This window comes from Pagrus major, chromosome 9, assembly GCF_040436345.1.
Source record: "Pagrus major chromosome 9, Pma_NU_1.0".
Classification (NCBI taxonomy): domain Eukaryota; kingdom Metazoa; phylum Chordata; class Actinopteri; order Spariformes; family Sparidae; genus Pagrus; species Pagrus major.
Window position 1 is genome coordinate 25,066,597 of NC_133223.1, and position 12,682 is coordinate 25,079,278.

At 39.9% G+C, this 12,682-nt stretch overlaps 1 protein-coding gene across 2 annotated transcripts in view; it reads left to right on the forward strand.

The window, feature by feature from the left end:
- Nucleotides 1-12,682, forward strand: part of stxbp5l (syntaxin binding protein 5L) — a 142,027-nt gene that overhangs the window by 77,984 nt on the left and 51,361 nt on the right. For both annotated transcript variants that reach the window (XM_073473897.1, XM_073473898.1), the window contains exon 5: nt 7,280-7,414. In XM_073473897.1, the coding sequence (XP_073329998.1) occupies nt 7,280-7,414 (135 nt within the window). The remainder of the gene's footprint in view (nt 1-7,279; nt 7,415-12,682) is intronic.

Here is a 12,682-nt window from a genome sequence, read left to right on the forward strand (position 1 = left end):
TTTCAGTGGAAAAGGGTGCAATCAGCATTCAAAGCCTGGTCAAACAACTCCGCAGTAGTTCAGAATTTTATTGGCTCCATCTTCGATTGTGAGTGATGCACCCGGATGGACATGCTTATTTTTCGTCTCTTTTTCAAGCTTTGAAGTGTGCTGAAGTTTTGGACGTGTCGTTTAAATAGTCTTACATTGAGCAGAGCTGGAAAATCGTTTAGCCCATGTTGACAGAGATAGACTCATGTAAGAGAGAAAGTAAAAACCATAACGTCATCACTGGCATTCATACTGCTCCACTGTTGGCTGTTTTCCAGTGTGAACATGACACAGCAGGGGAAAAAAAGGCAAACTCATCTCCTGACGATGGGATAGGAAACAATCTGCTCTCTTTAGTGGGTTTACCTTCATTTAAAAAACCTGCATGTACAGTATGTGCTAGCTTCAGTGTAAAATTGTATTATGGAAGGCTGTGCCTTCCACCCAGCTGATACAGGTTCATGTCTCAGCTGCAGCATCAGTGTTCTTCCACCAGGAAGACACATTTAATCAGTTCAACCTGGAAGACAGTGAAGCAGGGTGTTGACAAGACGAGGCCAGCTCCTCTGTCCTGCCTCTGATCCTTTTTCACCCTGTCTGGAAAACACAAGACAGGGGATTTGCTGGCTGGAAACTCTGTCTTCTTCTGCAGCTGGCAACACCCTCTGCCTTGTGAGACACCCCCCACTACCCCCACCACTGGCTGTGAGAGCTGATTTGGTAATTAGGCAGCTTGCTCCATCTCCTTTGACGTGTTGCCACCTAAATCCTTGAGACACATAAGCCAGTTTTCAAATGGACGTTAAAAACAGCATCAGAAGAGAGAGCTGGTGGAATATTTTAAGAGACTTTGCTTACGGTGGCTCAGTAGACCTGAACATGTAGGTAGATGAGTTGTATTTAATTTTTATAAAGGTCAAATGGACAAAATTAGCAAAGGAGTTTGTAACGCCAGGAGCCATGTCATAGTTCACTTTAATGTGGGAGTTTTACAGATGTGGCTGAGCATCACCTTTCTCGAGCAGTGAGCTAGTGACTCACTCGAGTCCTTGAGGTCAGAGGTTGTTGCTACTTTGTTGGTTTTCTCTGACAGCACAGGCCCTACCTGTAACACGGTTAAAAACAAAAAAAGACACGAGTGCTCAATGGACCAGTAAAACATGACTTTGATTCCTTGCTGACTAGTTGTGGGAGGACAAGGCCCAGTGAGCTGGACACTCTGTCTGGTGAAATATGAAAAATCCTTGAATTTCCTCCAACTTGGCCAAGTTCCCTCTACTTATACTTTTCTTACAGCAGATGTGATGTCTTTCATCTCTTTGTCCATATCTTACTTCCACATCCGCTGGGTGAGGCATTGCCACACCCTTAGCCAGCTCTGTCTTGCAGTCATCTGCTGTCTCCCTTCCTGCTCTGTCCATCTCCTCTTATGTAGAATAGCCATCTGTGGGATGTGATGATAAGCAATGGCATGGCTCTTTCCTTTTCCCTTGCAGAGACAGCTTAATCTCTGCTCTCTATCATTAAACTGTAATGGCAACAATGGCGTCAGTGTGCTGATTATTGTTTTTGGAAACTTTTTTCTCATCTTTCTTTCTTCAGAAAAACTTTGGAGCCTCTGCCATACACAAATGTGACTCACTTGAAAAAAACAACGCCTTTGGTTGTCCCAAATGGCGCAATAGTATCAATGTCCTCCCTGAACCTTCTCAGAAACAGGTTGTTCCATCTCAGTTTGTGCATTGTGGTTGTTAAGCTATCAAGAATGCACACGCACAGTTTGCCATTTCTGTATACAGGGCAAAAGCAAGCTAGGAGTGTGTGGGTAAGAAAGCAGAGATGCAGTTTTCGTTCTTGAACAGCTAATTGTGTACTTAACTAAAAGTTTCAGTGCACAATATTGCAATATTTTCGAGCTTATGGAGTTTCATAGCAATGCTTTTTCTGCTTAGACAGACGTGTAGCATATAAGACATACAGCTCACAATACAGATGTTTTGAAATTCGAGAGATAATGGGATTTCATTTTGCTGATTATACATTACACATTTAAAAAACAGAATACAAAAATGATTTTTATTGGTGAACCTAACTGTTACACACAAAGCAAAATGTCATTAACTCTTAGCAGAATGATCAAAAAATTGTTTTTTGAAAGAAAAGTCGTCCCATCACTCTGGGTAAGTGAATAAAGAAAGCTCAGACTTTCAGGCAGAAACCTTCATACACAAAGGAAGTGCCTTTAAAAAGACATATTCACAGCGAAACACAAAGACTGATCCATTAACTTTATGCTAATAAATCCCAACTATTCTTATATACCTCTTTCTATACTTTGTGAAAAGGTTTCATATTTAAGTTAAACTTATGTAACAGGTAAGAGTCTGAGATATTTTCTCCTTTCATTTTCTGATTATGTTCCTATTTCCTGTCTCTCAGCAAGAAAGACCTTGCGTCCTTGCACTCCAACTAAAAGTTTATTTCAACTTGTGGCATCTGTGTCATGGGCAACGACATTAATGAATATGACTGCATTGCAACTGAATTTGATGGAAAAAGAAAAATGAAGTTTTCTTTATTCATGAAAATGCAGGGTCACATCAGTTCAAGGGCTACTTTCAATGAGGACATGTATCATCAAACTCGGCCTGGTGGCTTTCAATTCAAGGCCTTTGGCTGAGTCACCGGATGTTCTCTATCTACGGAAACTTCACATAACATGTGCGCAAAAAGCTTTCTCCCGACACAGAAAAATCTCAATCCTGCTATAAGAAAGCACATAGAACATAGCATTTGACCAGTATCACTTTGATAATGCAGCGGAGCCTTGAAGCATAATACGCTGGTGGAGTTTGTTGAATCCATGTACTGTCTGCAAGTTGTTAAGGAAAGAACTTGGTGTCTCTGTAATGCAGTGACAGGGTTCAGGCCATTAGCGCGTGTGTGTGTAAGAACTATAGACATTTTCCTGAGTTTTTTATTAAAACTCATTCAGACTTTAATGACCTTAAAAACTGAGAACTCATGTCGTTTAAAATCCTCAGGGCACGGCAGCAGTCAGCCTCACTGTGACATCAGTGTTCTGCAGCTCTGGCTATTATTCAACACCATTACTCTTGAACAAAAGGGGAGTTTGCGACCATGTTTCACATTTGGTCTGATGCTGAATTGGTGACACTAATCTTAGGTGTCCACCTTGAAACTATGGTGATTTTATAGATCTCTTGTGCTGCCACGTTGAAGTGTGTGAAGCATCCATGTTTCCAGCAATATCCATATTTGAAGCATTGTCAACTGCCATGGCTTCAACGTTGTGTTCTATCAGAATCAGCTTCATTGGCCAAGCTGTTTTATTTCTCTCAATGAACTTATACACTAATAGACATACACCAGCTTATTGGTTTTGCTGGTATTGAAGAAGTTCTCAGTCAGTCCCTGTACTCCGCTGTAAAAATAGTCTTTAAGTGAAGGCAGCGTGTTTCTTACTGGAAATTATTCACTGTTATCATACACGTCAACAATGTCCAAAATTAACTTGTTGACAGGGAGATAAAAAAAAACCCCATCAGCTAAGCAGATTTTTTACCAGCCAAAATAATAAACTGCTTTTTTGCATTTCACTCAGATAATAAGGTATAACCTTGCATACAAACTTCAGGGTTAAATTAATTGGAAAATGCACTATTTGTCTGTAGCATAGTGTCTATAGCCACCACTCTGGTCTTGCTCAATGCTAGACACTGTAAAACTGACCATTTGATATTTTAGATTCAGAGCTTAGCAGCTGTAGCTATCACTGTGTGATGCACATGCCCACACAGACACACAGAGGTGAGTGTTTTATATCAGAAGTGTTGAAAACCGCTATCTACCTGTCTTGTGGTGCGATAAAGGTAGGAAGCAGAACCACTCGCTCTCAGCGGCAGAGCAGTGAATCATGCTCTAAGATAAAAGTAGAAAAAGGGCATCATGAGTCATCCGTCAGTGGCTGGGCAGTGACTTGCCATTTAGCTCTGTGTCTCTCAACTGAACCTCTGATAATTAGCACCCTAACACCCCCACAGAATCCCCCGTGAATAACGCATGAATCACTGGAAACGGTGGAGAGAATTGTTTTGTGATAACTGTCAGTCTGCAGCTTGTGCTTGCCGCTCCTCCTCGACTCGTGTCGTTGTCAAAAAGAATGTGAAGCCCAAACAAAATGAACACACTACAAGACATGAAACATTGGATACATTCGAGTAAAGAGGTGTTTTAGCTAACACAATAATCTGTGATTTTGAGTTATCCAATGTCTTTGCTGATACAGTATATGGAGTCTTTGCTGAATTCTTTAAGCAGTCATGTCACGTCTCCTGCAGAGCAGATGGCAAGGTTACCAGTTCCCTAAATGATGTCACCCATTCAATTAATCTCTTTTTACTTCATTAATGGCACTTGGCCCTCAGCTGGTCTCAAAGTTGCCAGTCAGCTGGTCTCCTTCTGTCCTCTTTGGTTAATAATGATAACGCCCCTTGATGATGCCTGGACAGCCTTATGAAGTACAAAAACCATGCCTTTGAAAATTCATCACTACTTACCTCCTCCCCCTTCCTGTCATCTTCTTATCCTTTCTTCCATTGATTTTTTCCCCTCTAACCCTTTTCTTTTATTTGATACTTCCTGTGATATTTTACGTAAATGTTCAGCTCATAATGGAGGCAATTAGTGCTTAGAGTCTTTTTTTAAGTGGCCTCGTTTAAAAGCATATTCATTGGGAAAATATCATGACTCACTCGGTTACTGTCGATATGTTTTTTGGAACATGGCAATTTAGATGAATAACTATTGACATGTTACACAGTGATACATACTTTGCACAATTGCTACTACAAGTGAGTCTTTTAATTTTAAAGAACTGGACATAATAATCTATGGGGGTCAGTCAGGAGGCCTCCCTAAACAAAGAATTATGTAAATTTGCTGTGCTAAGGCTAAACGCATGCCTTAAAACACAGAAGACTGTATAATCCTCTGTCGCTCTTATAGCACTTCTGCCCCCCCTGCCAGTTTGAATATTGTCATCTCCCCAAGCCCCTAAAATCCTTATTGAATTGTCTGCAGTCTCATTTGTTTTCTATCTAATAATCCCGCTGCTTGCTGTGTGGTTGGCTGTGGGGCTGAAGCCCAGTGATCTCCCCCATCATCTACAAGGTAATCAGCATGGACAGAATTGCACTGAAGTGTGCGCTGATCATTCTTCGCTGGTTAAGATGATTGTAAAGTTGATAGATGGTAAGGCCAGACCAATAATGGTTTAACAGCTTGTATCAAATCATGATTATTTTTAGATACCACATGAATACCTTACTGGATTTTATGATTATTTATTGATTGATAATGGCTTCATAAAGTCACGAGAAACTGGGAAAAGTCAGGGTATGTGTGGTTATAGCAGTCTACAGTGGTATCTGGACTGATACCATGCATGGACACTGTTAACCATAGTTTTATAAAAAAAAACAAAAAAAAAACATGCAAAATGTGGAATATATGGAAATATATTCAGCGTTTATATCAGGGGAGAGGCAGGCGAATTTATCATGTTAACACTATGGGGCTGATATGAACTGAGTTTAAAAAGTAGTGTGTCTCACACTGTGTCTACACAGGAGGCTCAGCAGGCAGCAGCAAAAGCTTCAGTGCTCGATCTGTATCTGCACAGGATGCATTCAGGCACATTATAAAGACTAGGTCACTGGAGTTGTGCTGGTGACCTCTACACTGCTCCTTCCCACCTTCAAGCCATAGCTGAATTCTACATCCTCTCCAAATCATTGCGCTCCTCTGCCTCCGGATGTTTAGCCATCTCATCAGAGGGCCCTGCGGTCGCTCGCCTCAATAGAGGCTTCTCTTTGTTCTGGCTCCACAGTGGTGGAGTGAGTTCCTCTCTGATGTCAGAACACAGACTCATAGCCCATATTTTGCTGCAAACTGAAAGACCACCTTTTCAGACTAAATCTCAGCAACCCATGTTTTTTAAAACAACAATGTGTGCATAGTAGCACTGATCATGCTTCTAGTCATTTGTGGGGATACACTCCCAATCTGTGTATAAATGCACTTTCTGGTTCAGACAATAAAAAACAAAATTGGCTTAAAAAAAAAAGAAATCCGAACTCTGAATAATAATTAGGATTTTCTAATATAACAAACTTTGAACAGAGGAGTCGTGAGTGGTGTATGAAATGGTGGACAAGTTTAGCCTGTCTAAAGGCATAACACAACACAGAAAATTCAGCCCTCTACTTTTGGCAGTCATGATGAGTGGCTTGTTGAATAACTATTTATACCGGCTTAGAGTGAGTTTAGAGGCTGAGTGCAAAAGTTCTCTGTCAAGAGAGAAGCAGGAGTGGGGCAGGAGGAGAGAATGTAGGCAATAATACCCGGGCGCTGGACTGCTGAGGACAAAATATTTTCACTTCCTGGTGCTAAATTAAACCTTGGGTAAGAGTTAGTCACTCATCAAGAATGAATCGGGCTATGACATCTGTGAATGAGTCAGGGTATGACTTCTTTGAAGGGAAGTTAGAAATGAGTTAGATTATGATTATGGTTTCCTCTAATAGTGACACAGTATGTAGTCTTTTAAGTGCAATGTAAAGTACTTACTGAAAGTTGTAGAATGCTAATGTCATTGCTGAGCTAAGTTTCAATCAAAATCTGTTGTCCAGCAATTGTTTGATTGAATAACTGCCTCATAGCCCATGTTTGTTCCATAGATTTTTTGGTGTTGTGCCCAGTAATCAAATGTTTTTATATACATACGTTAGATTATATATATACATATGTTAGATTATCACATTTTAAAATAAGGAAAACAAGAACATATGATTCCAAAAAACTGCCTCCCATGATTATTATTTTTTGATATTTTGAAAAGGAATTAATCTGTTTTGAATTAAAATAGTTGTTCATATTGCACAGAGAAGTTCTTTATACGTGATTAAGAACTATACTTAAATTATCATAGTCATAATCATAAGCGATGCAATGCACATGGCTTGTCTGAAAGCAGAATTGTGCACAACAATCATAGAGGTGAACGACAACGATCAATGTGTGTCATGTACAAAAGTGCGAGAATTCACTGTTTAAAAAATACAGCATAGAAACATTGTTAGCACAGTCCTTGAAACAAACTGAAGACTCCTTTGTGACTGTTCCTATTCTAACACTCAGTCTCTGTCCTTTGTTTCTTGTTCTCCAGGATCACGTTTTGCCACCTTCCCTTTCAGAGTAAATGGCTGTACGTGGGGACAGAGCGTGGAAACACACACATCGTCAACATCGAGTCCTTCATTTTGTCCGGATACGTCATCATGTGGAACAAGGCCATAGAACTGTAAGTTGAAAAGAAGTTATCAGTGATGGCGGTGATGATTTTTAATGTGAGCGTTGGTGTGAATGGCAGTCAGTGAATTCAATAACTTGATAGCTTAATATTGAGTGGTATTTGACTGGAATAAGGCTAAAATAAGGCTTGGAAAAAACATATCAAGGTGACCTAAGTTAATTTGTTTAATAAGCAGTTTAGGATCTCTTAATAGCAGTGATCTCTTTAAAAGCTAAACTCATGTTATGTTGAGTCAAGTTAAATTAACACAGGAAATCGAGAATTGTGATGGTGGTCTTGTAATACGTAGCCCCTTAAAATGTCATCAACTGTAATCTCATGGTCCAAATCTGGGATGTGAACACTTGATAAATGTTTCATCACAGACACTGAAAGTTTGCAAATACTGCTCTATCCCTCCTCGCCCTTATAGCTAATCAGAAATGTTCATGGTTCATTCAGTTGTTGGTTTAGTCTTTTGCATTTTTTGGGTGAAACACGTGAGTTTCACAAATTGACTGTGAACTTCACATGGATTTCATTGTTGTAGTCGTGGCTTTGGTTGAATATGGGGATGTCTTCATGACAATTGGTAAAATAACCTGTCTGCCTCTCTGTCTGCACTTCAATTTGCGCACGCACGCACACACACACCGACACACCGACACACACACACACACACACACACACACACACACACACACAGAGAGAGTAAAACAAAGGCCTTGTATTCAAAATGATTGGGTTGTTGTTGAATCGATTTTGTCCTTGTAATGTTAAGGTGGGCCCATTTCTCATGCGTATTGTGTGTTATTGTTCAGCCACATTGAAGTAAACAAACAGACTGATGTTACATGTTAGATTGAGCCTTGTTCAGTCATGCTGAACCTGATGGTGCGGTTGCTGTAGCAGACGCCCTGAGCCATCCACCATCTAACATTTGGACAGTTATCAGGAAAGCCAAACTATGGTTGTGATTAATTAAGATGCACTTGACATTTCACATATTATGTATAAAAAAAGAATACAAAGAAAACTTGATAGTGAATCAACTTTCCTTTAGCCTTGAGAAAACATTTGATAGAAGACTAAATGAGTTGTCAAGCAGGATTTTTCCACAGCTCATCAAAAACCGACTATAACGAAAACAACACATTTTCACAGCATCGACAACCCTTATATTTCATCGTGCTACTGTTCAGTAAGCACTCACAATGCAATGTAATGCCTCACGTTTGGGCGTAATTTGACTTCTCAGCCTTTATTAATTGTTGACGTGCACTTTTGTTTACTGTGCAGCCAACATATGCTGCAGATTGACAACTTAAAGTGCCAGCAAATACTCAAATGGTGCTCAGTTGCATTGTATGCCCGTTTGTTTCTCTTGGCTTCATCCACCTACGCGCTGTTTTTTCTGGTGTTACCCTGACAAGTCCCCTGCTGCAGTGTCAGTCACAAGTCACTCTCATACCAAGCCATCTTGTTGCCTTGTGACAGTCTAGTGAGCAGTCATAACACTGATGTGTGTGTGTGGGAGAGCTGTCTGCCAATCATTGTGAAAGTCTCGGAGGCTGAGACAGTGGTCGTGATTTTAACGGGATATTTGGTTTGTTGATTCCTCACCACAGTGTGAGTCAACACAGAGAACTTTCCTTTTCCCCCCCACATCACATGTCAGAACTTTATTCAGCCTAATGATAAGTCAAACAAAGATGTGCACATTAGCAAATGTAAGAACTTGGGTAGTAACTCTGTTGTTCTGACTAAAGTGGGTTGAGCACACAACAGGTTTCTCAACACTTCATATTACGTTCTGCTTGAGCATACACTATAATACATTCACTATTTTCCAGCCTGCAGCATTCTGCACCTTTCTGAAGTGGAGTTCATGATAAGTTGAACTCGTAGAGAATGAATCTTTTCTCATCAACACAGAGCGACTGGGGAGTTTCATAGTTTGGCTGGGGAGGTTTTCCACTAAACATGAATAAGGATGAGGGGGGACTCTGTTTTTCCTGCGGTGAAACGTCAAGTGAGCAACGGAGAACTCATTCCACTCTTTCCACTGTGTACAAACAGCACAGTGTGAGTCACACCGTAGTTGGTGTGTGTTTACACGTGTGTGTGTGTGTGTTTGTGTTCACACAATGTTTGTTTGTGCAACAGCCATTCACAGATGAATTAATTTAATACGAACAAAAGGATGCTCTCTTGAAAATAATCTGTTATAGAAACAATTCAACTGGGGCCAGCATGCCCGAACAGGAACGGCCAGGCTCTCATTGAAATTCGAATGGGTTCGCAACATATTTAATGCAAAATTTAATCTTTAGAAGATTCATTCCAAAATGAGATATGAAAAAATGAGATGCAAGGAGAAATGGGAAAACACTGCAGCCCAGTACACACACACTGCTTCAGTTCATAGATCCCTGTGATGAACAGAATTGTGTTTACGCTTGGCATCATGTCAGCCATAATCAACATTGGCATGTTTGGCTATTTCTGCTATTTAGATTGTAAAATAAGCAATAAATTTACAGCGTCCTCCTGGTCCCACAACGGTTTTATAATAAGCAGTCTTAAAATACGAGCGCATGCTCCAGAAAAGTGTGGCAACAGAAAAACATTGAAACAGCACCCCCGTCTCTTGAACATACACCAATAATTTGCAGAACATGTAAAAAAAGAAATGTAATTCTGCCTGCATTTACATTTTGCTGGTGTTGTTGTGGGTTGATCCTAACCACATGTGGCATGCAGGAAGCTGACAGGCACGCATCTTATTTTTTTCTTTCTATCTCTTCAGGAACAATGCCATGTAAGTTGTGCTGCTGATCCTCAAAATAAAGTTTGTGATTCACTGAGTCTGGTAGACGAGGGAATGAAATAAAAATGAAAATAAATTACATAATCTGGTATAGATAAGGTCTGGAAAAGGATGAAAAAGATGTAGGGGAAACAAATCTTAAACTCTTTGGTGAGATTTGTTTCCCATTGTGCCAAAGGAAAATATGAACAGCTGCAGAGTTATTTTTTAGGATTATACACAAATATTGCTGGAAAGAAAAACATTAACTGGGCAAAGGAAGAGGCTTCTACATACTTGCAGTGTGCTGGCTTATAACCTAAACAAAACAAAACAAAACAAGACATTTGCTTAACCAATTAAGGTGAACTCATTTATTTGCATTATTAGCTGGCATGTTTGTATGAAACTGAGAATCTTTAATGTCATGACTATATATTGGATTATTGTAAATAAATGGAAGCTCCTCTTTCCTCAGAAACTCGTACCACTTCTTTCTCATTCTCCTCTCGGCCAAACCGCCCTGTTAAACATTTTCTGAGCAATTAGAGTGAAAATATAGATGGTATACACCCAACAGTCAGTCAACACTCAGTCAACAGTTTCCGGCTCTGATTGCTCTCTCCACAGAGCCAGGATGATAAAGATAAAGATGATTAATACACAAGAAAACACTCACTACAATGTGATTGCATAATAATACCCTCATTGTACAATTCAAACATTTCATGTCTCTACAGCTGACTTTCTATTTACCGCCCTATACTCCCTTCTTATTTTATTCTTTTGTATTGGTGATTTGTTGCCATGGCTCCACTGGTCCTGCTGGTGTTCAAGGTGATTTTGCCTTTGTATTTGTGAACAGTCTTGATAGTCAATCTCTGGATGACTGCAATGAAAAAGTCCCAATTTCTCTTTCCCTTTCTCCACTAAACATACTAATTGATTTGTTTCTTTGTTCTCACCTCTCTATTTTATTCATCTGTTACATTGTAGTGTTGTCATTGATGCAGGGTAATAATACAGGCTATGCTGGAGCCTATCCCTGCATGCACTGGGCAACAGGCAGGGAAGGTAGCCTGATTTCCAGATCCCTTGAGCCACAACAGGCAGGCCTGTTTACCAGTCAATGTTTTTTGGCACCGTCTTGGAAAGGATTTGGAAACATCTTTGCTTCACAAGCATAGCACACTTGTACCTTAATGGAAGCTTTTAGACAGTCTAATATGCTCATCTTTTAGCTCAACAATAACATTACATCTGATGACAAAAAAAGCACACGCACACACACACACACACATACACAAGCACACAGAGCATGCTGTCCTAAAGCCACAGCTGCTCACCAGCATCACATTTTCATTCTGCTTGTTGTGTAGATACTTGTAGGCTTGAAACAACCCCACCGCCACATCAAAAACAAAGCCATAAATCAGATTGAATTGGATAATTGATGTACTAATTGGTTCCATTAGTTTCATGAAATGTTTCCACGCCCACATTTAAAAGAGGAATTATGGGAAGTCCTTTTAACACATTAATTGTTTTTAAATTTTGTGTTCTTAGGTATGTATAAGAGTGATGTAATATGTAGATATTAGTTGATAAAGTGATATACACCTTTGAAAAAAGCTATTCTCTTTAGCAGATCCAGTCTCTGTCTTTCAGAAATGTAAAACATTTTTTATTTAGCAGTGTAGTCTCTTCTCAGAATATATTGCTGTACCTTGGCAAACACTATTCATCAGTTTATTAATTTTTACTTGAAACATCCTGCTGCTTTGTGTGCATTTCAATGACTGGCCTTGTTAGCTGAAAGGAAAACTTCGTCAGGACTCACAAAGTCAGCCAGCAACTCTCCATAGATCACATATTTCTCTCCACAGTGTCAAAGCTTTCTTCAGCTAGAGGAAATGGCCTTCTACTTACAATAGGAAGCCTCTCTATCCAAATTCAATAACTGCTGTGAAAATCTCCTCTCAGACAACGTAAAAACTTGTTTTATACTGATAAACTCAACAAGAATCTAGTGTTATCCATGGCACAGTCTTTCTGCGTGTGGGGGGGCGCTCTTTGTTGATGTACAACAATAGGTCTGGGGTCAAGAGTGCATATGCATGTTGTATCAGAAAGTGTATTTCAGCTTAGTGTATTATTTGTTCTGGATGGCTGTTGCAGCAAGATTAGCTCTTGGTATTCATCCATTGTGGCACTTCATTGATTGAACAGGTGTGGTTCGTTGTGGATGTTTTGTAGATACCTCAGCTTATTACTACTTTAACTGCTGGAAAGAGCTTGCTATGGTTTTATGTTTTTATCGCCTTCTGGCAGCAGGCATAACTAAATGGGCCCATCTGAATGTGTCAGTCACACCTCAGCTTTCCAGATCAGCTCACATTTCAGCCACTGTAATAAAATATCAGGATGGCGGCTGCTACGGTGAAGCTGGTGACCATGCTGCTGCAACC